At 41.2% G+C, this 27,618-nt stretch overlaps 1 protein-coding gene across 1 annotated transcript in view; it reads right to left on the bottom strand.

The window, feature by feature from the left end:
* Positions 1-4,820: 4,820 nt before the first annotated feature.
* LOC132819020 (KN motif and ankyrin repeat domain-containing protein 1-like) overlaps positions 4,821-27,618 on the bottom strand; it is a 29,166-nt gene continuing 6,368 nt past the window's right edge. The window contains exons 3-9 of the mRNA XM_060830273.1: positions 23,814-23,925; positions 23,522-23,698; positions 21,129-21,216; positions 17,705-17,924; positions 14,608-14,750; positions 12,925-13,125; positions 4,821-8,313 (exon numbers count right to left, since the gene is read on the bottom strand). Of these exons, the coding sequence (XP_060686256.1) occupies positions 8,221-8,313; positions 12,925-13,125; positions 14,608-14,750; positions 17,705-17,924; positions 21,129-21,216; positions 23,522-23,698; positions 23,814-23,925 (1,034 nt within the window). The 3' untranslated portion in view covers positions 4,821-8,220. The remainder of the gene's footprint in view (positions 8,314-12,924; positions 13,126-14,607; positions 14,751-17,704; positions 17,925-21,128; positions 21,217-23,521; positions 23,699-23,813; positions 23,926-27,618) is intronic.

A 27,618-nucleotide genomic window follows, 5' to 3' on the forward strand; every position in this document is an offset into this window, starting at 1 on the left:
AAATTGAGAAAGCAAGCGAAGAGCCCGGAGCTGTACGGTGGTCCAGTCCATGATGTGGGAGCTTGTCCCTGCATGCAAGGTGTAATGGAGACAACATTACAGTGATGGGTGCTGGTATGCTGCAAAGTGGAGGTGTAGCGGACAGCAAAGAGGGTTACCTCAGATTACAACAGGATCTGGACTAGATGGGCCAATGGGTTGAGAAGTGGCAGATGGAGTTTAATTCAGATAAATGCGAGGTGCTGCATTTTGGGAAAGCAAATCTTAGCAGGACTTATACACTTAATGGTAAGGTCCTAGGGAGTGTTGCTGAACAAAGAGACCTTGGAGTGCAGGTTCACAGCTCCTTGAAAGTGGAGTCAAGGTTGATAGGATAGTGAAGAAGGTGTTTGGTATGCTTTCTTTTATAGGTCAGAGTATTGAGCACAGGAGTTGGGAGGTCATGTTGCAGCTGTACAGGACATTGGTTAGGCCACTATCGGAAAGATGTTGTGAAACTTGAAAGGGTTCAGAAAAGATTTACAAGGATGTTCCAGGGTTGGACGATTTGAGCTATAGGAAGAGGCTGAACAGGCTGAGGCTGTTTTCCCTGGAGTTTTCACTGAGGGGTGAGGGGTGACCTTATAGAGGTTTACAAAAATATGAGGGGCATGGATAGGATAAATAGACAATGTCTCTTCCCTGGGGTCGGGGAGTCCAAAACTAGAGGGCATAGGCTTAGGGTGAGAGGGAAAAGGTATAAAAGAGACCTAAGAGGCAACTTTTTCACACAGAAGGTGGTATGTGTATGGAATGAGCTACCAGAGGAAGTGGTGTAGGCTGGTATAATTGCAACATTTAAGAGGCATTTGGATGGGTATATGAATAGGAAGGGTTTGGAGGGATATGGGCCGGGTGCTGGCAGGTGGGAGTAGATTGGGTTGGGATATCTGGTCGGCATGGATGGGTTGGACCGAAGGGTCTGTTTCCATGCTGTACATCTCTATGACTCTATGACTTTAAAATGCAGTACGCAGTGGAGAATGTTATTCTGAGTGAGTCAGAGATATCCAATGAGAATGTGTGTGTTTGATGCCAACTTTTATTGGGGGCAGGGCGCGGTGTTGTAGGTGGTTACTGCCCACGGAGCACGTGCCGAAATGCTGGGGCTGCTGTCTGAGGCAGAGGGCTGGAAGAGCCAGCTCTGCCAGGTAACTGCTCGGACTTTCAGGTTGGGAATTGTTGCGTCTATCCAGCACACCGGAACATATGAACTGCATATGAATGAAGGGAGGTTTGGATTTAATGAAATGTAAATACATTCAAATATGCCCCTATCAACTCTTTAGTAAGATTCCCAACTCATCATCCAAAACCTGCTGCAGAATGGAACTTCTTTGACTTGACATTGAAAGTTTTTCAATCTTACCGTATTTTCCAAAGTGACTTGCTATTTCCCAAGCCGTTCAAAAGCTGCAATTCCATTCTGGAATCCTACATGAAATCCTTGTGCGTCTAGAAGGACATACTGAACTTAAGAGGAGCATATTTTCCACAATGTTCCCTGGGCTAAAAAGGTACATTACGAGGTCAGGTTGCAGGGTCAACTTTTGTAATGCCTTGAATATAGACATTTCATGAGTGAACAGATTGAGAGGTTGACAGGATGGAACAATAAAAAGTGTCCACTTGACTGGGGGAATTCTGAAATGGGGACGTAAGCTTCTGATTTAAGCTAAACCGTTCAGGAAAGGTTCAGAAAGCATTTCTTTGTACAAAGGTTGTAGAATCTGGAATTGATTTTCCTTAGATGTGTCGCGGTGAGATCAATCGAAACTTCAAAATGGTTTTGAGGGCTGAATGATTTACTCCTGTCCCTATGTCCCTGAACTCTAAACATGATTGAACAAAATGACCACAAAATGTCAGTATTCAGCCTCCTATCATTCACTCACAAGCACAGCAGCACAAGACACATTCAATATAACATTTACTCACTTCACAATCCCTGATCCAGAGATGGAAAATCTCAGATGGCAACGGAAGATATTCAGTAAAAGATCATGAGGGGTAAGAGAGCAATTTCTCAATATTTGATTGGGAAAAGTTAGTTTATGGAGAGCATTTCACATGAAACAAATACATTCCAAGTCCAGAATAAATGATGCAATGAGAACGGTTAATCTCTTTCAGCTTCTTTTCACTCTCTAAACAACATATCTCTGGTCTCAGTCAATATTTTTCCTTAAGCATGGAAACAGTGTTTTGGATTTCATAGTCCCATCATTTTCTTCATGGATTGTGTCCTTTTGCAGGTTTTATACAGGGTCATTTTAATGCCTTACATATGTTAAGTGTATTGTTGGACTGTTAGCTTCTTGAACAACTGTTGGGCCGAACATTACATAAATATTAAGTTTGGACATCTTTGCACATTAGGACGTGTGGATTAATTTTCTTGTACAATGACTAACCAATAGCCTTTGTTAAAATTAAAAAAGTACAATTCTAAGCAATGACATTAAAGGCCTAACTGAATTTTATGTTTGTGTTGTAGTGAAGTACCATTTTCTGCATTTGTCACTTGTGTGATTGGGATTGACACGGACACTTGCACTGTAACTTTATTAGCTGAAAGTTTGGGTGGGGAGAAGTATTTTGGAGGCATGAGAATTAGTGTCACTGGCTGATGTCCCAGTCTTATTATCGACAAAGTCCTCACTTGTTATCATCATATAATATTGGATAGGTGCTGGGATATCTTGGGTAAATTGACTGCCATCAAACCTCCTTGTTGGTATTAGTCTAGGCTCTGATACCATTGGGTGGAAAATATTGTCCACTCAATGTCTTAGGAACAGAAGCCTGACAACTGATTGCGTGTATCAAAGAAACATGGACAGGTCATGCATGATTTTCTGTATGTAAATAGATATAAAATTATTGATAATATATGCTTGGTACCTCCACTATTTTGGGAATCTGTAATTCCTATTATTTTTGGTTGAAAAGTCACAATTATTCAATAATTAGTACTTAATGTTCCCATCAATCTAAGAATCTGATTGCTCACTATTTGGTTAATTGCAAGTGTGACCCTACGGTTATAACATAGAAAGAAATAACTTACATTTCCATGAGAATTTTCATGACCTCGGGTTGCTTCAATGAAGCACTTATGAAATATAAACTCAATCAAAACCAATTCATTTATGGAGTTAAAATTAGGGCTTATAATAAGTTACCAGGGTAGCAAATGTCACAACCAATTTTCACACAGGAAAATCTCACAAATAGAAATGAAGTAACAATTAGATAATATGTTTTAGTGATACTGGATAAAGGACAGAGATTGGCCTGGATTGTGGGCATAACTTTCCTACTTAAATTTGGGTTTATGTCCCCTCAGAGGGCTGGGGTCATGCTTTAGTATTGGTTGTACTTGCTGACATGAAGAAACATGTGCATTAGCAGCCATCGCTCATAAATATAGTAACAAATGTTTACAGGAAACAATAAACAGTACAATTTAAATGAAATAGTACATTTCACAGCACGGTGGCACAGTGGTTAGCACTGCTGCCTCACAGCGCCTGAGATCCGGGTTCAATTCCCGATCCAGGCGATTGACGGTGTGGAGTTTGCACGTTCTGCGTGGGTTTCCTCCAGGTGCTCCGGTTTCCTCCCACAGTCCAAAGATGTGCGGGTCAGGTGAATTGGCCATGCTAAATTGCCCGTAGTGTTAGGTAAGGGGTAAATGTAGGGTATGGGTGGGTTGCGCTTCGGCGGGTTGGTGTGGATTTGTTGGGCCGAAGGGCCTGTTTCCACACTGTAAGTAATCTAATCTGATCTAAAAAAAATTGGGTGACAGGAATAAGCTATTGAAGAAAGCAGAGCTTTCCTATTTTTTTGAAAATAATTTATTTTGCTTTAATTGAAAAATTGGCTTCACATTGTGTGTATGCACAGTCAGTGCACTGGTGTCAACAAACACCTCTGTTAATATTTCACCTGAAAGACAGCACCTCTGACAAAACAGTTCCTCTTCTTTCCATTGTCATGCCAACCTAGATTATATGTTCAAGTCTCACTGCAGTTAACCCATAATTGTCTGATTGTAGGAACAGAGTAAACCTGCTGAGCTTTGACTGTCAGATAGAGCCCTTGTTGTGTATATATAGATATTGTATCCATGTGATGCAACACTTGTTCCCCTTAAAAGGAGGGTTGACCAAAACTCCAATTAAGTCGAGGCATGATTTCCAATTGATAAACCAGTTTCTTTTACATCTATCACTGAGTAGACTTGTTAAATGAGAGTTAATTTATAATCATGCCTTGTACCATTGAAATGAATAAAAAGTGACTTTGGCTTCTTTATAGTCAAACCTCATTTAAGAGATAATTAATCTCAAACTAACTGATCAAATCTTCTTGTACCGGTTGCACAATTGTTTTTTAACCTTGTGTCGCAGGTTTTTATATTGACAGAAACAGAGAGAAAGATGTCTTCTAGGGCCGTGTGTAGGCAAAAAGCCTTTCTCTCATTTAATTCGATCATACTATAGCTTTCCACCCAAATCAACTGAAAATAGACTATTGTAATGTCTAAAAATATTTATTGAAGAGTGTGACCATTTGCTGTTAGATTCCTGACACATTCCCTTTAGCTAGATTCTCCTATAAGCTGTGAATGCCAACAGTCTCATGTTTATTCCACCTGAATTATTGATTACCAGTGTGAGGATGTACATAAAAATGTACACAACAACGAATATTCAAAATTGTTGTAGTAGTAGACAAGATTTAATGTTAGATAGCGATACATGTTAACAAAGACACTGAATTTTAATAAGCAAGTAATATTACAAATGAATAAAATTCTGTTTAGGAGATGAGATGAAAACGACAAGTGTTTTGGCATTATAGTTATTGTTGAATCCATTACATTTCAGCTAATTAACCAGTGCATGCTCATCGATAAATTCTTCTGCTTTCCAATAAAACTTTGTAATATATATGAACTTGAAGAGATTGCAAGTGTATGAATATTCTTAATGCAGAATACTAACTATTAACAGTCTGTATTTATCCTTTATTTTACAGTAAGTGTTGTGCTTGAATAATTTCACCAGAACTGAAATGGGATTAGCACTATTTAATTCCATATTATATGATAGTTCACTCTTTATGTATCTTAAATATTAGGGCAGTCAGAGATTATCACACAACATAAATTCGAAACATATATGCATCTCAGAATTTAGTGCTGATTGTAGAGCAAGATTTTTACAGAATTATTCCAATAACAAGTTTATAAGTAGTATATTTGGAATAGTCATTTACTTTTATGAAGATGGGAAGTTCTGATGGGGGAGCAATTCAAGGTGGATTATCAAGCTGCATAAATGCAGCTTGTAAATAGCTGGTTGAAGAGAATAAACTAAAGTCTAAACTAAAATAATTAGGATAACTCAATTAATTGTAAAGGTTGTCAGAGTTTTCAAATATGCAATTCAGAGATGTGAAGTGTTCATTGTCACCAGATCAAAAATAAATGTCCTGAAACTGATTGCTTCTTATTGTGAAGAAATAAGAGCAGCTACATAGAATGGAAATTAGAAAATAGGAGAATCATATATGAGATATAGACAACTAAGTCCAACTGAATCTCTTGAACAATATAAAGAATGTAGGGGCAATCTTAAGAGGGAGCTCAGGAAGGCAAAGAAAGGATACGAGATAACCGTGGCAAATAAGGTTCAGGATAGTCCAAAGAGTACATTAAGAGCAAGACAGCAACTAGAGAGAGAATAGGATCTCTTAAAGATCAAAGAGGTTGTCTTTGTGTTGAACCTTAGGAGATGTGAGAGATTTTAAACAAATATTTCACATCAGTCTTTCACTGTGGAGAAAGAAATGGAAGCTAGAGAACTCAGGGAAATAAATATTGATGTTTTGAAAACAGTTCACATTACAGAAGAGGAAGTACTGGAGAGCGTAGGAAGTATAAAGGTGGATATATCTCAAGTATCTGATCTAGTGTATCTCAGGTGGTCAGAGAGGAAATTGCAGGGCTCCTTGCCAAAATAGTTGCATCATCTATAAATATAGGTGAGATGCTGAATGACTGGACAGGAGCTAATGTTGTGACTTTGTTTAAGAAGGGATTAAGGCAAAGTCTGGGAACTATAGACCTGTGAGTTTGACTTCGGTAGTGGACAGAAAGGATTTATTTGCATTTGGAGAGCAAGGAATGATTAGAGATAGTCAGCATGGTTTTGTGTGAGGGAAATTATGTCTCACAAACTTGATTGAGCTTTGAAGTAATCAAGAAGATTGATGAAGGCTGAGTGGTTGACATTGTTTACTTGGACTTTAATAAAGCCTTTGACAAGGTTGCACATGGTAGATTAATTAGTAAAGTTAGATTACATGGGATTCAGAGTTAGCCTTGCCAATTGGATACAAAATTGGCTTAATGGCAGGAGAGAGGGAGTGATGGTGGAGGGTTGTTTTTCAGATTGAAAGTCTGTGATCAGTGGTGTTCTACAGGGATTGGTGCTGGGTCCACTTTCATCATTTAAATGAATGGCTTATATGAGAATATAGAAAGCATGGTTAGTTCATAAGTTCATATGATGTAGGAGCAGAATTAGGCCACTGGGCCCATTGAGTCTGCTCTGCAATTCGATCCTGGTTGATATGCTCCTCCCCCCTAATTTCCCACCTTCTCTTCATATCTCTTCAACCATTACCAATTAAATATGTCTAACTCCTCCTTAAATTTACTCACTATCTCAGCATCCACTGCACTTTGAGGCAGTGAATTCCATAGATTCACAACCCTTTAGGAGAAGTAGTTTCTCCTCAACTCTGTTTTAAATTTGCTACCCCTTCTCCTAACAGCATGGCTTCTCATCCTGGAATACCCGACAAGAGGAAGCATCTGCTGCACATCTATTTTATCTACACCACTTATCACCTTGAATACCTCAATTTGATCTTCCCTCATTCTTATACATTACAGAGATTGTAGGCCTAAACTGTTCAATCGCTTTTCATATGTCAAACCTCTCATCTCTGGGATCAATCTGGTGAATGTCCTCTGAACTGCCTCCAATGCCATTACATCTTTCCTCAAATAAGGGGACCAAAACTATGCACAATACTCTAGGTGAGGTCTCACCAATACCTTGTACAGTTTCAACAATACTGCCATAAATTTATATTTTATTCCTTTAGCTATAGAAGCCAACATTCCATTCACTTTCTTTATTTGCTGTACCTGCATGCTAGTTTTCTGAGACTCAAGAATGAGTACACAGAGATCCTTCAGAACCAGAACACCCTGAAGTCTCTCCCCAAACAACTTAATAAGTTTGCAAATGACACTGAGATTGTTGGTATAGTGGACAATGAAGGTGGTTATCTAAGATTACAAAGAGATCTTGACCAATTGGGTCAATGGGCTGAAGAGTGGCAGATGGAGTTTAATTTGGAGAAATGTGAAGTATTGAATTTTGGTAAAACAAAGGAAAGGCTTATCCAAATAAAAACAGGGCCTTGGGTAGTGTTGTAGAATAGAGGGACCGAGGTGCTTAGGTACATAATTCTTTGAAGTTTGCATCACATATAGATACCGTGCTTATGACCTGCCTTCATTGTTCAGACCTTTGAGTACAGGAGTTGGGACATCACGTTGATGAGGCTTCTTCTGGTATACGGTGTCCAGTTCTTGCCGCTCTGTTATAGGAAGGATATTACTAAGCTGGAGAGGATTCAGAAGAGATTTACCAGGAAGTTGCTGGGATTGGAGTGTATGAATTATAAGGAGACCCTGGATAGACTGGGACCTTTTCCATTGGAGCGTATGAGGTTGAGAGTTGACATTACTGATGTTTATAAAATCATAAGAAATATAGATAAGGTGAATGGCAGGTGTCTTTGCCTAGGATGGGGGATTTTAAGACAAGGGGGCACATTCTTAGGGTGAGAGGAGAAAGATATTAACAAATCATGAGGGGATTTTTTTTTGTATTTGTATGTAGAATGAACTTCCAGAGGAAGTGGTGGATGTGGGTACAGTTACATTATTTAAGAGCCATTTGGATGAGTACATGAATAAGAAACGTTTGGAGGGATATGGGCCAAGGACAGGCAGATGGGACTAGTTTAGTTTTGGAATGTGATCGGCGTGCACTGGTTGGATCAAAGGGTCTGTTTCCGTGCTGTATGACTCTATGACATGCCACAATCCATATGGGTGTTCAACAGTACAACAGTGTCCTTCTGCCCAGCTTGCTGTGCAATGGTCAAAGCAGTGTTGCCATCCTGCAGGGAAACAACAGACAGAAGCAGAATGTGAAACATTGGGCATATGACAAATATTCCTCAATGAGCTTTTGTCAAAGGGCACTTCCCTACCAATGTTATGTTCAAAGCCCATTCACAGAATGCTCCAATCAGATGCGATGAAGTCTACGCCTAACACTCTGCATGTGAAACATTTCACTTCACCCCACACAATTGTGGGAAATGATGAAGTAGAGGTGAAGTTTATTCTCAAAAGAAGAATAGGAAAATAAAACTGGGGCCAGTAGTTCTGTCAGATAGCTCCATTTTAATTGCATTTTCACATTTGGCTCATGTAAATTGACATCACCCTCCTTCCCGACAGCACTCCTTTGTCTTCCAGACAAAGTTCAAATAAAAGGGACTTATTTTCAATCTGCTCACAAAGCATGTGACATTGCAAGTCTGCCAAGAGTCACAATGAGACAGGAGGTGAATGACTCCTCTGAACCCCAGGTCAAAATCATAAGTACACTTACTATGGTAGGTCACTGACAACCACCATAGAGCTCTCAGAGATGCTTGAAACAATCCCTATAATTACTTTAGACATAGTCAGTAGCAATCACAATAGTACTCCTTTGAAATAATCTTTCAGTTGGCAATTAGTATGCTACTATCGATATAATAAACTAATAGTATCAAATTGATCTCTATGAAGAATAAACACAATTAAAAAACCTCATTTCCAATCAATCAATTTAATATATTCAAAATTAATCAGCAAGTTCCATGAAATGAAAATAACATTTAAATATATTTATTTTAGTGATGTTTTGTGCTCATAAAACCAACACTTCTAATGGAGCAGCTCTTTTGATTTGGGTATCAAAATACTGGAGACTTATTATCGAGTATTTAGAAGTCTGTGTATTGAAGCAGATCAAGTTCTTTCTACTTTATCTCAAAAATCAAAAACTCAGGGGAGAATGAGTTCACTTGTATGATTGCAACGGTTTATAAATTCCCATACCATCTGTTGCTGGGATCACCTTGAAATGATGAAGTTGTTTTAGGTTGTACGCACTTCTGTTCCGAGAGTTTGGAATGTGATAGACCACAGCAAGCAGCACAGGTAGGGGAGGGGGGGGGGGGCAGCCTTGTTCCCGTTAGGGTGAATGCCAATTACTGTCTCAACAGGAAACAGATAACATGAACCCCTCTGCAAGGCCTCATTTCTGAGATTAAGCTTATCAGGTTAAATAATGATAAAAGCTTAAAACATGGGTCCAGAAATAATTTGATTCTATACACACAGATACTTGATGTTGTAGAAGATGGCATATTTTCCCTACAGCAACAGGTTCTTAGAGATAAGTAAAAACATTTAATTTAACTTTTGTACAATATTAAGTGGCATGAGCATAAGAAAAGCAACTGATTGGTGAGCTCTTATTTAAGTCTTGAATTTATTTCTGTTGAGTCAGTTAATTGTCTGATAAATGGAGGTGTTTGCAGGGCATCTCAATTCTATTGAGTGTGCATTCTATTCCATGCAGGAATTCTAGCACATTCCTTGTGTTCTGGATAACCGAATGCACACAAATGTCATCAGCTGAAGCCTCTTCAACTCTGGGCTTTGACCTTAAGCAGCAGCTGGCATCGCTATGGTTTATCCATGAGGCTAACAGATTTGTGGACAGCTCATTCCTGGCTGTGGTCACTCTGTAGCTTAAGTGTTTGCAGTCAGAAGCGGAATGGGTGACCAGCATGCCAGAGTGACGGTGAAGCAGATAGGGAAGAAGTTTCCATGCTGTAGCACATTCTCCAATAACTTGTCAGTTCCAGACAGTGATCAGAATGATAGTGTATCCAGGCGGTGCAGCTTAATGGCTGGGGAGAGGGTGACGAGCAGGGAAAGATTAAAAAAAATAGCAATAGGAGACTCTATAACTCAGAAATCAGACAGATCTTTCAATGGCTGAGGATGTGAATTCGGGCTAGTACTTTGTTATCAGTGAAATGGGTGCAGACAGGAAAATCAGTTACGGATAGTATCGGTACAAAAGGGCAGAGAGGGGGAAGGAGGAGTTTCTGCACAGTGTTCCGGAGAAGTTTCCTGATCAGTACATTTGCTTCCTGATGAGAAAGGAGGCATTGCTGGATCTGGTTCTGGAGAATGAGCTGAATCAAATGGACCAATAATGAATGACATGGGGCATGGTGCTTGTTTTATCATAAAGTTTCAGTTATTAATGGGTAAGGATAGACATTCTTGTCATGGTTGCAGAGATGCCCACCTGTTTGTCTAACTGTTGAAAGCCTGATGACTGATGCTTTCAGAGACTTCCTGCTGCCTCTCTGCACAACTGAGCCATCACATTACTGTGTAGTTTTAAAAAGGGATGCAGGTGAAGAGCATTCTGGGTAAAGGTGCATGAATAAAGGATATAGATTCTGGGGCTTCATCCACAAAGACAATGATACAAAAGTGAGAAACTTACAGTGAACTTTTACAGAAGATTGCTTCAATATCAATTGAAATATAGAGTAAACTCAATTATCCGAAAAAGATAGGCAGGCAGTATTTCGTTTGGATAATTGATTATTCAGTTAATTGATTCAATGCCTCTACTCTGGGGCTCGGAGTTTTCTGAAGTTTCCTTTTTCCTCGCTCTGCCTGCCTTGCTCCCTCTCTCTGTCTCAGAGTTTGTTTCTGAGCAGAGACACACTTGTGTGTAATGGACCTGCATTATTGCTGAAGCCTACCCAAACCCACACCCCACACCCCCACTCTGTCCAGTTCAATGGGATTGACACAGCGAGCACTTGCCAAGTCCATTCCCATTCAGGAGACTAGACAGCAGCACAGACTGCAAAATAATACACCACACATACACCCCTTTTTACTGCAACTTTTTGACAAGCTCGCCCTTTGCCCTATGTTGGAAAGATTATCTGGGGAAGGGGGGTATAGGGTAGATCCCTGTGTAGTACTCCAGGGAAAGTGTGGGGCGAGAGAGAAGGTACAGGAGATCAGTCATTTGGAGACAGTGCCTGGGCTCCCAACAATGTCCAGGACTGTTCTTGGCAGCAGTTCAGTAAGCCGAATTCACTTTTAATCATTGTAAACAAAAGATGCGATCAGTGTTGGTAACACCTTTGATATAATGTTTCAGTCAGGACTTTGAGATCTTCTTTGGAGAGTCCGAAACTTGGATAATTGATATTTGGGTAATCGAGGTTCCTCTGTATTGTGTCCAATTCTGGACACTGAGGATGTATGTGAAGTTCCCAGAGGGCACAGACATGATTTATCTGGGGTTAGAGACCAATTACTTGGATATATTGGAGAATCTGGATCTGTTCTCCAGAGAGAAGAGAACGTTGAGAGAAATTTGATTGGGTTGTTCATGGCTATGAGGGCCAGCACCCAGTATATACAGCATGGGGATTGGTTGGATCAAAAACTAGAGGACACTGAGTAAAGGTGATTGGCTAAAGAAGCAATGACAACATGAGGAAAATGTTTTTATGTAGTAAAGGGTTAAGATCTAAAACACATGACTTGAGAGTGTGATAGAGGCAGAGACTGTCATGACTTCCATTAAGGAAATGTCTGAATATCTGCAGAGAAAAATATGCAGGGCTATGGGGACAGGGCAGGGGAGTGGCGCTGGATGGGCTGCTGTTACAGAAGGTTAGCACGACACAGGGAGCTGTATTCTGTGATTTATAAAAGGACAAGGTAAATAAGGAATTATGATTGACTAATGACAAGGTTGTGTTTTGAAAGGCTGAAAGCTATTATTTTCACAATTGAGTTAAGAGAAACAGGTGTCAAGCATTCCATAATTTAGAGGTCCCGGAATAAAAAGGGCGAGACAGTGCCATGTGATTTGAACACAGTGTGGGTGGAGGAAAGGGAAGTGCATCGAATAATTGTTAACATGGCAAACTTTACAAGTGGTGAGTGAAGATTCAGCAATCAAATGCTAAGCCTGCTCTTGTGTCCTGTCTGAGCTTGTTACTAGAAGTCATCCATCATTATACAAGATGGGATTTCTAAAGCCTGAGAGTTGTGATATATGAAACAAGATGCCCAGTTTCTCCTGAGCCAATAATGAAGTTTCGGTTGAGGATTTATTAAGGGTAACATAATAAACAGATAAACAGCCAAAGATAAACCAAAGAAGAACCTATTGCCTTTTTGTGAACTCCTGAAGAAAATGACAATGCAGCTTGAGTGAATTAGCAGAATACCACAGATGCAGAAAATCTGAAACAAAACTAGAAAATGTTGGAAATAAATCTCGGCAGGTATGATCGCATCTGACGTGGTTCCAAAGAACAGTCACATTGTTGAAACAATGACCTGGAATGTTAACCCGGTTTCTCCCTCACAAATACTGCCAGATCTACTGGATTGATCCTGCACTTTCTGTTCTTATTTTAGTGTATGAACCATTAGATTGAGAGGGGTGAAAATTGTACACATGGAGGTACGTTAATGAATGAAGAAGGGAAAACAAACAGTAAAATAATGGGTAAAGGATGAGGAAGAAATTAATACGTGGAGAAAGAGGGGAATAGGAGGAGGAAGAGAATGGAAAGAAGAACACAGCTGAAACTAGATGGCACTGTACTCACTTTATCAGTTAATGCAATGTTACACTCAGGCTGAGCCAACAGCAGCTTAACCATCTCCACGTTTCCTTGCTCACATGCACACATGAGTGCAGTGGATCCATCGTCATCCTGGATATTAATATCAGCCCCGCAAGACAGGAGAGCTGTAACCATATCGGTCCTTCCATGACTGACAGCTAGCATCAAAGCTGTCTGACCAGCCTGTTAAAGGGAAGGAAACTGTCAGCTTTAGGTGTTAAAGTTTATCAGTGGCCATTTAAATGATTACATTGTACTGAAGTGAAGACTTGACCGCCAAGGTCCAGCTGAAAGTAATATGGTCCAAACCCTGGGGTCATGAATGATGGCAAGGAACAGGCACCACATACGGCTGGGAGAAATTGAAAACTACTTGGCTCATCTTTGTGTTCTGGATTGGTTCTGATCATCTTGAAGAGATCAGAAATTAATTTTCTGGAATATATTTTTCTGTATGAACTCTGGGTCTCACTCAGATATTCCCTGCCTCTCTCAGGAGATTACATACTGGTGGTGGCGGTGACAAGGTTAATGCCACTCAATGGTCATGAGCTGGCTAGAATGGGGAACAGATTTGATGCAGAAACTGGTCTATTCAGTTTATTTTTTGGATGTTTGTAAATTTGTCATTTGATATGAAAGCCAAATCATGGATCCAGAAACAATTCTGTTCTCACCCAATAGTTAGCAGCATTTCCTAGTCTTTCATTTACTGTAAGCCCTCATTAGTCTGGCTGACCAGACCCTGGGGCCAAATCTTCCTCTGGATTGAGGAAATCCTGACCTGGTTGGTAGCTCACAAGCTGCCCACTTGATGTAAGCATGATCTCACACACCAGTTTTTTCTTTCCACCTGGGGTCAAGTTCACAATGCAGTGAGCAATGGTTATTACTGTGAACTAGTGCAGCCCAGATGCATTGGGAATTCCAAGATTTTGTCCTGTGATGTGAAGGAACATCAAAAGAAACTTGGTACTTAACAGTGAATTTGAAGGTGATAGTGTTGCTCTAAATAAATTTCTTAAGTTGTTATTGTAATTGCACCCATCCAACCAAGTAATGTGTGATCTACCACATTCCTAATGTATGCCACATGTCTGCTGGTGAAGAAAATCAAGAAGTTATCCAATTTGGGAAATCCAGTGTGAGCCACTTGCTGCAAAATGACTAAACGTCACTGCATTTGAACCCGAAGGGCACTCTAGTCCTCTATTCTTTTGAAGTTTTAACATTTAATGCATATGTTCACTTAAATTTCCTCTCAAAACATATCACAGTTTCCTATATAATCAATCCTTAAAACCAATCCCTCAAACCTCTCAAATCCTTCTATTTCCACTCTTTTGTGCCTTTCTATTGCTGCCCTAACATTATGTACTGTGGTGATCAGACTTGTAACACGATATTACAAGAGTGGGGGTTGTGTCAATACTTTACAAAGTTGTAGGAGTGCTTCACTATTTAGCTCAACTGACTGTTCAGTACATCCTAATACCTCATTTGCTTTACTTTCGCCATCAAGGTCCCTGTCATAGATTCAATATGTTACATTAAGTACATGCAGCATTCGAAATTATTCTTTCTGACTTTGAAAAATAAACAAGGGATAAAACAGGAGTCAGTGATGTGAACAATGTATAAAGATTAGTCCATCCCGATCAATACCTGAGTAGCTTGGATATTGACATTTCCCAAATGCAGAAGCTTCCTGACCACCGCCAACTCTTCAGCTGTTTCAGCAGAAGCCAGTGATGCTAGCATGGTCGCAGTGTATCCTGCCCTGTTCTGATGGTCCACATTGCAGACACCTAATCAGCAATAATAATCCATGTAAGAAGAATAAGACATACAGAGAGTGAGCTAAGCTAATTCCTCTTTCTCACCACCTTTATAGAATTCAAATGAGTAGAGTTACGTCAATTTGGTTGTCTTGTTTCCCCAGAGGCCTGAAGGTGGGGAAATGCATTACATGGTAACTGGAATATAGAAAGCAGAAAGATATATTGTCTCTTTCCTGCCTTTACTGAACTAAGTAGACAGGCAAGAGGCTGGAAGAACACAGCAAGCCAGGCAGCATCAGGAGGTGCAGAAGTCGAATTTTTGGGTGTAACCATTCTTCAGGGCTGGAGATGGGTGTGGGGGAGCTGCAGATAAAGGAGGAGGCAGGGACAGGGTGGGGAAGTGGGGATAGGTGAAGACAAGTAGATGGTACGACCTGGTTGGTCAATGGGAGGAATTAATCCAGTTGGTAGCAGAGAGCAGTGGCAGGGAGGGGAAGGGGCTGGAAAGGAAATTGGGGGATGGGAAGGGAGGTTATTTGAAATTGAAGAATTCAATGTTGAGTCTTCTGGGCTGTAGGATGCCCAGGTGGAAGATAAAGTGTTGTTCCTCCAGTAGGTGCTGTGGTTTGCTTTGGCAATATAGAAGGCCAAGGATGGTCATGTTGGAAAGGGAGTGGTTGGGAGAATTGAAATGGGCGGTGACTGGAAGGTCCAGTCGGCCCCTGCAGACCTGGCTGCGATGCTCGGTGAACCGTTCCCTAAGTTTACATTTGGTCTCCCTGATGTAGAGGAAATCACATTGGGAGCACCTGATGCAGTAAACTAGGTTGGAAGAGAGGCAGGTGAACCTGTGTCTCACCTGGAAGGACTGTTTGGGGCCCTGGATGGAGATGAGAGGGGGGTGGTGGACCAGCAGGTTTGCATGTTTTCAGGTTGCAGGGGAAGGTACCTGGGGGTTTGGTGGTGAGGGTGGCATGAACCAAGGACTGTGGGAGGGAATGCGGAAGGCTGAGAGGGATGGGAAGGGGAAGATGTTCTTGGTGGAGGGTCTGTTTGGAGTTGGCGGAAGTGAGAACTAATTGCAGCAGTAAGAATAACTGCTTTGGGAGTTCATAAGAATAAGCCAATCAGCCTGTTGCTGATCACAATCCAATGAAACTTGCCAGTATCTGTTCATGTGTGGGTTCAGATTAAAACAGGAACAAATGAGCTTTACTTCCACGTACAAGCAGCTGTTGATGTGCCAGCTCCTGTTTAAAGGATAACTACTCAGAGCAGGGAGCCTGGTTTGGAGCATGCATTAACATCTTTGAGCAGGTGAGAAGTCATTTGGAAATGGAAAAAAGACTCCTTGAAATCTTGCTTAACATCCTCCTCCATTATTGATAATGTCTTCTTAGCCTGAGCTGCCCAGCAGAAACATGGATGTAGTGGCTCAAAAATGGTTTAACGGACAGTGCTCCAACTGCCACTATCTTCGAAGAGGTCTTCTGCACATTGTGATCAGATGGTACACATGGGACATCTAAATGGCAATCTTGATGGAAAAGGTAGTGTCTTATACTCTCTACCCATTCTCAGGTGGAATAACAAAGCAGACAACATCAAAATGCTTATGCATAAAAGTTATCCTGGTGCAATCATGAGAAGAAGAAGGAGTGTTCCTCTAAGCTTCAGCAGAATAATATGGACAGTTATCATGCTTTGCTCCCTGCCCTTCATCAATAATAATGGCATATACTTGTTGCCTACAGTTTGGCAGAAGTAAAGTATGAGTCTAAGATTTCAACTACGCCAATCTCCCATAAGCTGAATGAGGTGACCAGCTGGAATACTCTGCCACTTGGTGATTGATAGCTGAAATGTAACCCCGCAAGATCACACTGCCTACTCTCCCCAGCACCCCAATTCCCCACGTCTCCCCCGACCTTCCACACCCAGACACAGCAATCTGAAATACTGTAAGTGTCTATTCCATTGACCAAACAAGTAGACTGAGCATAGACTCACAAGGCAAGGAGCAGCTCATTCCTATGTTACTGGAGCAAAAGTTTCATTTAATTTTGCATATGTAGCAGAACCTGAGCTGGACATCAAAGACCCTTTGGTATCCATTGTGGAAAACCATGACTTCCTCCTCTTTGTTAGCCCTGGAAATGCTCAGCTCCATGCATAACTTCAAGGAGAAAGGAAATAGAAAACTGATGGATTAGGTGTGTCTAGCTTCTTTACATTGCTCCAGGATTTCTTAAACCTCCCTGCTCAGTTAAAAAATAGCCAGAGGATGCAGGTGAGTTGGTCCAGGAAAACAGTGCATCCTCACCATTACAGACACAACACATTTGTGATATGTTGCATCTGTCAGAAGTCAAGTAGAGGCAACTGAATAAATTAGACTCACACTCAGCAGCATATCTCTACAATCTGTTTTCATAGATCAACTGGTCAGGTCTTTCTTCTTTCCTCAAAGACTGCATCTTGCCCAGATGCAGTTCCATAGGCTCTGGCAAACCTTTGAAGCCCTGTTTAAGTGACCAGTTTATAACTATGAGTCTAAATACAGCTAACCAACAGTGGAGACGTCACTGCCTGATCATATCTCACCTGACTTGACATTCAAATGTACATAACTTACACAAGTGGTTCTTGGATAATGACCAAAGTGGGAGCTCATTTCTAGACCTCGGGCATTGAAGTCATGACAACTTAGGGACAGCAGTAGACCATTCAGCTCCTGAGCCTGTTCCATCATTTGATTAGATCCTGATGTGTTTCTTAACTCCTCTTTTCCCCTAGGTATGGGAACCCTTTTCATTATTACCCTCCAAAAGTCTATCTGGAAAAATAGTTTGATTTGCATAACTTAGTGTCCTGACAACTGTGCATTCACCCGTTAATACATCAGGGGAATATTTTTAATTTGGTACTCTATCAATAAATTATCTGCACTTCGGCATCCTGAAAAACTGAGTTTTAAATACCTGTGTCCAGTAAGAGTCTCACAATAGGAAAATTGGAGTGGGAGACACTGTAATGGAGTGCGGTGTTCTGATTTTCATCGGCCACATTTACAACGAAGTGAAGGAGATCTGGTGACATCTCTTGGAGTTCTAGGAGAAAGTCTTGAACAGTCTCAGGAGCTGCGGATTTCTGACTGGAAATCCTGAACCATTCCCACTGAACAGTGTTTAAATTCTGCCTCTGCAGAAACAAACCAGCCATGAAAACATCAGCTGCACAACAGGAACCGTTAGTTTCTTTGTTATAAGGCATCGAGGATTTTTGTTAAACTGTGATCATTTTCTTTTCCCAAATTTCTTCCCTTTTCCTAAAGCAAGCTTTGTGTTTCAGCGGTATCACTCTGTGACTTCCAGATTTTAAGGTTGTACCTTAAAGTCAAACTGCGGTGACCTGAATGCATGATGTGAGCTAACGTTTAAGTTCCAAACTGAGGGAGTATCCTGCATTGCCAGCCTTTAACCTGAATGTAAACCACAGTCCTGTCTGTGATTCCATGACCACATTTGAAGAACGACAAGGTCTTTTGGTCCTTTGGTCAACACTTATTCGTAAACGAAAATAAATGAACAGTGTGTTTATCACACTGTTCTTTGTGGGACTGCATTTTGTATAAGTAAGACATCGTGTTTGTCTATATTACAAATGACTAAACTTTGAAAATATGTTGTTGGCTTTCTGAGTAAGCGTAAGTTATTTCCATTAGTATTTGGTAAGGTGGTATTAGGGCAGTTAATCTTTAGTTTCCCAGTGAAGGTGATGGTGTGGTAAGTGCCTCAAACCACATTCATGTCTGGATTTTCCTTATCCCAGCAAGTACATTTGGAAGCAAGGTAATGGGAAAATAGGAACGAGTGAAGTCTGATTGGCTCCCAATGCTTTCCAAATGCAGTGAAACTTTTCCAGGGAGGGCAGCAAATGAAGCGTATAAAGGCAGCACTGAGGGGCCCTTTTCCAAAGGTGAAGACAAATTCCCAGTGTTAAAGGACAGCTATTCGGAGCAGGTCTCCTAGTGGTGGTTGGTTGCCTGCAAAGCTAGATGTGTCATGTCCCAATGAAGGAGCCTTTAGGATGAAAATCCACAACTGAGGCCAAACCTAATGCTGTGGTGAATTGCCCCTCTACATCATGGACCAGTGTGTGGGCCCCTCACGTTTGCAGAAGAGATCCACGATCACCATTACCCCTCCCAGCCGACCTGCTGGTTGTCCACTCTGACTGATCTTCTCTTCTTGGGGTCCACTTATATTCTTATTTGAAAGGTACATTCAGAGGGGGCTGCTTCCGAGAATGTTGTGATGGCAATGCCATGGCAAACTGATGGGGTGAGAAACCCATACCCTCAGAAAAATTCAACATCAGGATTGAATCAAGTTGTGAAGATTGGAGTTACGTACGTGTCAGACAAGACAACTGCAGCAAGTCCCACTCCTTGAAAGAGAGTACGGAACTAGGTGATTTTTTTTTACTGCAGTCCAACCATTTACACTTTGTTCTTGTGCTAAACCACAAATTGTCAGATTTATTGAATTATATTTGGGAACCTACCATAGTGTTTAAAGGTTACATCAGTGGTTGCTAGGCTAAAACCACAAGCACTACACAAACAAACACACTGTTGATCAGAACAAAAATTACATTGTTCAATATTTGGTGACACTTTCCTCAGTCCATTGCTGCTTTTACTCAAATTATACACCTTCCTTTTGGGATGTAGTCACAGAGTCATAGAGCTGTACAGCATGGAAGCAGACCCTTTGGTCCAACCCGTCCATGCTGATCAGATATCCCAATCTAGTCCCACCTACCAACACCCGGCCCATATCCCTCCAAATCCTTCCCATTCATATACCCATCTAGATGTCTTTTAAATGTTACAATTGTACTAGCTTCTACCACATTCTCTGGCAGCTCATTCCATACATGTACCACCTTCTATGTGAAAATGTTGCCCTTAGGTCTCTTTTAGTACTTTCCACTCTCACCCTAAATTTATGCCCTCTAATTCTGGACTCCCCGACCCCAGGGCAAAGACTTTGTCTATTTATCCTATCTATGCCCCTCATGATTTTATAAACCTCTATAAGGTCACCCCTCAGCCTCCAATGCTACAGGGAAAACAGCCCCAGTCAGTTCAGCCTCTCCCTGTAGCTCAAATCCTCCAACCCTGGCAACATCCTTATAAATGTTTTCTGAACCCTTTCACATTTCACAATATCCTTCTGACAGGAAGGAGACCAAAATTGCACGCAATATTCCAAAAGTGACCTAACCACTGTCCTGAACAGCCACAACATGACCTCCCAACTTCTGTACTCAATACTCTGACCAATAACAGAAAGCATACCAAACACCTTCTTCGCTATTCTATCTACCAGCAACTCTACTTTCAATGAGCTAGGAATCTGCACTCCAAGGTCTCTTTGTTCAGCAACACCCCCTTGGACCTTACCATTAAGTGTATAAATCCTGCTAAGATTTGCTTTCCCAAAATGCAGCACCTTGCATTTATCTAAATTAAACTCCATCTGCCACTTCTCAGCCCATTGGCCCATCTGGTCAAGATCCCATTTCTTCATTGGTAACCTTCTTCGCTGTCCACTACACCTTCAATTTTGGTGCCATCTGCAAACTTAGTAACTGTACCTCTTATGCTCACATCCAAATCACTTATATAAATGTTGAAAAGTAGTGGATCCAGCACCAATCTTTGTGGTACTCCACTGGTCATAGGCCTCCAGTCTGAAAAACAATCCTCCACCACCGCCCTCTGTCTTCTACCTTTAAGTCAGTTCTGTATCCAAATGGCTAGTTCTCCCTGTATTCCATGAGATCTAACCTTGCTAACCAGTCTCCCATGGGGAACCTTGTTGAACACCTTACTGAAGTCCATATAGATCTCGTCCACCACACTGCCCTCATCAATCCTCATTGTTATATCTTCAAAAAACTCAATCAAGTTTGTGAGACATAATTTCCCACGCACAAAGCCATGTTGACTATCCATAATCAGTCCTTGCCTTTCCAAATACATGTATATCCTGTCCCTCAGGATTGACCCCAACAACCTGCCCACCACTGACGACAGCGATGACTGAGAAGCAATAAGGAACTATGAATTTTTAAAATAGTTTTTCACTTCAGGAACTGATGGCATTGAAGACTCTTCAGGGGTCAGTGCAGAGGCTGCAGAGTGAAGCTTCTACCTTTTTAGTCTGTATGGGTGAGTACAACAACTCATGATCCTTTGATCCATTAAAGTCAGTCCTGCTGAAAAACTTACTGACACTGAAGCTCAACAGTCAAGAAGAACACATTGTGCTTCAAACTCTCTCAGTACGCTATCGATTCTCGCATTTAAAGTTAAAACAGGAGAAAGTACCATACCACGTCTTTATCATTTGTGACCTCCAGTTCATTGAGGTGATCCTTCAGGTTCAGACAAGCAGAGATGAGGCCCAACTTCAATTCGTGCCTGTTAGAAAAATAAACTAAATTGTAGCAATTACACAAGACTAGGCTCAGGATCTGACAGTGTTGATTAGGTGTGTTGGTCAAAGTTGGATGGACCCAGTAGTCAGGTTCCTACCCTGTTACTCACTGGGTAACATGCAGGTCAGAGTGTACTATTCACAACCTAGAAGGGGGTCTTTCTTCTTGTAAAGCTTTCTATAATGACAATTATTACAATCAGCCAGTGTCCTGCAGGAGACTCTTTCATACTAGATCACAAAACAGAATTTACAAAAAAAAACACTTTTATAAATTCCAATTCGGAGTCAGAAGATTCGATAAGAAATAGGAACAGGAGTAAGCCATTCAGCCCCTTAAGTCTGCTTCGTTATTCAATAAGGTCATGGCTGATCCAACAATCCTAATGTCCACCTTTCCCTAAAACCCTTGATTTCCCAACGGATCAACAATCTATCTATCTCAGCCTTAAACATACACAAGGATTCTACTCACACAGCTCATTATGTCAAGGAGTTCCAAAGATTCACAATCCTCTTAGGGAAGAAATTCCTTCTCATCTCAGTCGTACAATAGCGCCCCTTTACTCTGAGGCGATGTCCTCTGGTCCTAGACTCCCACCGAGTGGAAACATCCTCTCAGCATTTACCCAGTCAAGCCCCTTAAGAATCCTATATGTTTCACAGACAACATCTCCGATTCTTGTAAATTCCAATGAGTAGAGTCTGAACCTGTTTAACCTTTGACTTCATGTCATCCATGATGCCCTACCTCAATGAACAAAGATAAACAAAAAGAGCACTGTGAAAGTTTCCATTTCCCGGTAATGTTCTGCGTATTTGAGTTCATTACTGACCCTGTCTCTGGCCAGCAGTTTAGCCTCACTGTTATTCAAACTACTGGAGTGGGTGGGACTTAAACCTGTTTCTCCTGGCTCAGAGGTAAGAACACTACCACTGCACCACAAGAAGCCCTGGCTCAGTGCTAAAGCTGAATTTGCAGTTAGGAGCAGGTGGTTGTTTTGAGCAGCAATCATCTTCAGAAACAGGCACAACTGCATTTCCCACTTCCAGTTTATAAATACACCTGGTTTCGGAAATGCTGAGTTACTCAGTCAAAAGTAAACTGGGAAAGGATAAGTGAGAAATCTGGTGAAGTTTCCAAAGCGTCACATAAGGACCATAACCAAATTTACTAGTCACCCCATTAATGGTCTGGACATTGTATGGTCAGACATGAGCCCCATATTAGCCAAAATCAGTTCATAGAGCACGTAGCTGAAGCATGCAAACAAGAGCAACCACTTGAGATCTAAACCAGATATTGTATTCTTCACATGTGCGCACCCCCCCCCCCCCCCCCCCCCCCCCCGAGTGTTGCTCCAATCTTTCAAATAGACAGGCTGGAAACACATTAACAAAATAAGATCGGTGTGAATTGTTCCAATTTATTTTGTTGAGAGCAAGTGTGCATACAGAGTTATGGTTGTTTTAAAAAAATACATATTTTCTCCACTCAATGGGCTGGATTCTATGGTATGCTTTCAGCAATGGACGCACATAAAATACGATGGGAGTAGCTAGCCCTCATCCTTCAGATCCATTTTAAAATTGGCAGGAGTCTGCCTTTTAAAGGCAAAATAAATGACAATTGACATTTTTAACAAGCTCATGGACCCAAATGTTATGCTCCCAACACCATTATACAGTTGGTGTGGGCAGGCAGGTGGGAAGGAATGGGCTGTTTTTCTAACCAGACTGGCTAAAAGGCAGGAAGGAAGATGGGTTACATCCTTTAGGGCATGCCCTGTGTGCATGTTATGCACCTCCTCCCTTTTGTCACTTCGGAGCTGGCCATCAATATCTGACTGTCCACTGGGAGCTCTCTACCCCCAACCTGCACCCTTGAAAGTAAATAATGAGGAGCATGTCTTCTTTAGTTTTGCGGGCAGTTTCACACCTTTTCAGAATTTCAGTACACACCCTTTTTCTAGCTGACCTGTCACTGTCTAAACTGACTATCTGCATTCAGCTTCCAGGTTGTAGCCCTAGTCTTTAAAGACAGAATTTCCAGTTTAAAACCCGACTCCTTCCCATTTGTCTCAATCCTTTATCTTTGTGGCAAGTAGGAGACATTTCACTCTGACTTCTTCCTCTTTCAGTTTGGCTGAGGATGCTAAATGTCTTGATCGTTTTGATGTCCCAGGAACACTAACAGAACACTTGGTGTTCGGTCTATTAATTACACTCTCTTGCTTTTAATTGTTTTTAGCTATAAGACTGCATCCACCATTGCAGCAAGCGGCATACCTTTTGCTGCAGTGCTGCCTAACATTGACGTTAGCATCGATTCTTGTTGGCTGAACTTCACCATGCTCTGCTCCCTCGGTGTCCTTGGACATTTCTGCTTTGTTGACATAGTCCTTTTCCAAGTCACTGTCTGGACCTTCTGATGAGTTGGAATCTTCGCTTGATGTGCTTTCATAGCTGAAATGTAATATTTGTTAAAATTACTGGCGGAAATACCCATCATTCAAACATAAAACAAAATTTGAACATGTAACAGATCTCAACTGACTGTAAGATTTCACTTGATGCTCACCCGCCATTTACACCAATAAACTGAAGGTTTTTTTTGGCTGGGAGATTCCTCAATTTGACATTTCCACCTTCCTTTTTCATAATAGATTTCAGGTTTGAAGATTGGAACAGTGCTATAAGTTAAACAAAAGAGAAAGAAGTGCATCTGGTTACGTTTTATGATCATATTGATCATTTCTTTTAGTCTCAAAGAGGAATGTTTAACCTTTATCACTGCTATATATTTCCTGCGATAGGAAATTAGTTTTGAAATCCATTGTTTCACAATATGACTGCTATGGTTTGGCATGATCCATGTTTTTAGTCACTGCAAACTCAATAATTGCAAACTAGTTCAGTCAGCAAACAAGTTGGTCGAAAGATTCAGTCGAGTAGCACGAGTCCACATAATACTTAATTTCACACGAAGCAACTTGCACACATCTGTGTTCTACTCTCCAGTATCACCCTTCACTCCTCCTCCATTCTCTCTAGTCCTCACCTTACTTCATTTATCACTTTTAGACCGAATCAAATTTGTGATGTGATTGAAGCAGAGAACCTGGCAACATTTAATTAGTCAGAAAGTAGGCAAAAGGAAAGGGTATGACGGGATTTGAGAAGCAGGCAGCACTATTGCTGAAGAGGAGGACAGTCAACATTGACAGGTGGAGCCGAATGGTCAGTTTCCATTCCATACTGTCAAGTAATTCGATGCAGTTGAGTGGAGACTTGAATCCTGTTGCCAGTGGTGGAAGGTTACAATGCTAATTGATGTCTGATATTGTACCACAAATGTAAATAACTTGTAATCCTTCTGTTTCTCAAAATTATTTTGCCACCTTTTTAATTGGTAAGAACACTGGTTGGGCAAACTTTAATTAAACACAAGAAATGCAGGATGAAAACAGCTGCTTGAAGGTTGCAGGTACAAATACTGGGACAAGGGATAACTTACAAGCAATATAGTATCTTCATTGGTGACTCCTTTAGACAGGTAACCCCTGCTTTCAATCAGTTTGATATCAGATCTTTGATTAATCATGTATCATACCCCAGGTTGTTACGTTTAAACAACAGAAACAATAATTAACATAAATTGTACAACTGAAGTGCAATGTTATGATGCTGAGCATCCACAGGCCTCACTGAGTACCTGGGACTGTTGGGGGAGCAACAATGTGAGAGTAAGAAATCTTTTCATTAAATCAAATCTGCACATCCTTCCGTTAGTTCAACCTTGACAAAATTGCAGAACATGTGTTGAGTAGAAGGTAAGTCACTTGAAAAAAGTGTGTATGTTAGGCTGAATCGTATCGAGATCTGAATGACATGGGCTATGGCGAAAAAATCTGCTAGGATTGTGCAAGAAATCTTGTGAAGCCATTCTCAATGGCAGGAGGAACTTGTCACATGTTGTAATTAAGTTCTGTACGTTGAGACAAGATTCTGGCTATAGAGTGGTGAGTTGGCTAATGAAGGGGATTATTGCTTGCTAACGACCTTTTTACTCCATATTACATCTCATTAACATGCAGCTTTCTTTTTTACCATCTGCTGCTAACAAACTGATCTGACGAAAGAGCAGTGCTCTGGACACTTGTGATTTCAAATCAGCCTGCTGGACTATAACCTGATGTCGTATGACCTTGACTTTGTCCACCCCAGTCCAACACCAGTACCTCCAAATCATGGCTCACAAACTAGATGCTGACAATTTGACATGGGAGTCAGTGGAGGTAGCTGGTGACTTCAACTCACCACTTGCTTCACAGGACTTCAGCCTACCAGAATGCCCTCGGCATTCGTACCTTGCCTTGTATTGAAGATTGTTATTAGACTGAGAGTGCTGCTATATTGCTGTGACATTTAGTACAGGCATAAAGCCAGGAAATGTGTCTTGGTTGTCAGCAGTCAAGGCAAGGGGGGATAGCCATCAACCAAAGGGTGCTGGCACAGGAGGTCAAGGGCAGCCTCCCATACCAGTCCAAGGTTTGGACGCAGTCAGTTAGCCTGTTGGGGTGGTCAGAGAGTGGACCGTCTCCAGATAGGAGTGAGGAGCTGAATGCCAGGCAGCTCACCATCCATTTTGACTTTGTCTGCCTTTTATTGTGGGCTACTTTCCTCCTGGAATGAGAGGGAGAAAAGTCTAAGGGAGATGCACAGCTGTCACTATTGGTGCAGGTCCTGAATGAATGTGCAGATACCATAGAGGGCATGCAGGCTTAGTGGTACTGGAGGTTGGAGTGGGTGAGAGTGAGTGAGGAAGGAGGTTGCAGACAATAGTGAGAGGGATAGACCACAAACTCTGGTGAGAATTGGGTGCAATAGCAGGGAAAGAGTGAGTGTGAGATATCATAAAGAAGGTGGTGCCACTTATGTTGGTAGAGTGGACAAATAGATACCCACCACATTTAAACTTCACCATCGATATTATACCTTAAGAATGCCATTTTGTCCCCTACACTCCTGCTATGGATGCAACTGTGGATCTCCTAAATTTTTCCCCTCCTTTAGATCCCCTCTGATGCTGTTCCACCTACCCACATTCAGCTAGCGGTACCCTCCCCACCCCATCACCATCCTTGTCCCTCCCTCTACATGTCTCAGCTTTCCCCCTCCCCTCCAGAGAGCAGAATCCCAACCTGTTCAGCCTTTGCTTAAATGATGATCCCTCCACACCAAGGATCATCCCAGTGAACCTCCTCTCAACTGCCTCCAATAAAATGTTATCTTTCCTTAAATAGAAGGACCAAAATGACTCACAGCACTCCAAATGTAGTCTCACCAGCACCTTGAACAGTTGCACAAAGACTTCCCTACTCTTATACTCCAACCCCGTTGAAATAATGGTCAACTTTCCACTAGCCTTCCTGATTACCTGCTATACCTGTGTGTTAGCTTTCTGTTTATGTACAAGTACCCCTTTGTGTTGCAGCTTTTTACAGTTTTTCTCCATTTAAATAATATTCTATTCTTTTTTTTCTCCTTTCCAAAATGAACAACTTCACATTTTCCCACATATTACTCCATTTGCCAACTTTTCGCCCACTTACTTAACACAGTGTCAGTCAATGAGTGGGACTTTTTTTGAAAAACAGCCAGTGCTGTCATCAATCAATTTAACTCAAAGCACAAAACATAACTGAAGAGGCTGTAAGGGCTTATTTTGTTATGTCTTAATGCATTTGACAAATGAGAAACTATTAGCATGCATAACAACAATTATATGTAAAATTCAAATTACCTTTGCACAGTATATCCTTGCAATGAAATACTGGATCAAAAACACATCTCCTTTATAATAAAGTAGCTGATTGTCTCATTTGAAGTGTCAAAATATTTCAAACTTATCTTTCAGAATGTTCTAGAATCTTTAATAGGCTTCCCCCAATGGTCACGAACCCACCAAAGAGGTTTACTTTGTGTTTAAGGCTCATAAAAATCGCACCAGCACAGAAAAAGAAAGTGTAGGAAGAAATGTATTTTTCCTGGGATTCTCACAATTGTGACCCCCGACCTCAGATTAAACTTGATTGACTCTAAAGGCTAAATTCATCTTTCTTTTGCATGTTTTACAGACTGTTGAGTCATAGATAAAAGGTGGAAATCAAACAAAACTGAGAAATCTTTAGTGCAGCTGCAAAAATAAACAAGGGGCCGGCATGGTGGCTCAGTGGTTAACATTGCTGCCTCTCAGGGACCTGGATTCGATTCTAGTCTTGGGCATCTGTGTGTGTGAAGTTTGTACGTTCTCCTTGGGTCAACATGCGTTTCCTCCCACAGATTAAAATATGCAGGTTAGGTGGACTGACCGTGCCAAATTG

Source organism: Hemiscyllium ocellatum, chromosome 9 (genome assembly GCF_020745735.1).
Source record: "Hemiscyllium ocellatum isolate sHemOce1 chromosome 9, sHemOce1.pat.X.cur, whole genome shotgun sequence".
Lineage (NCBI taxonomy): Eukaryota > Metazoa > Chordata > Chondrichthyes > Orectolobiformes > Hemiscylliidae > Hemiscyllium > Hemiscyllium ocellatum.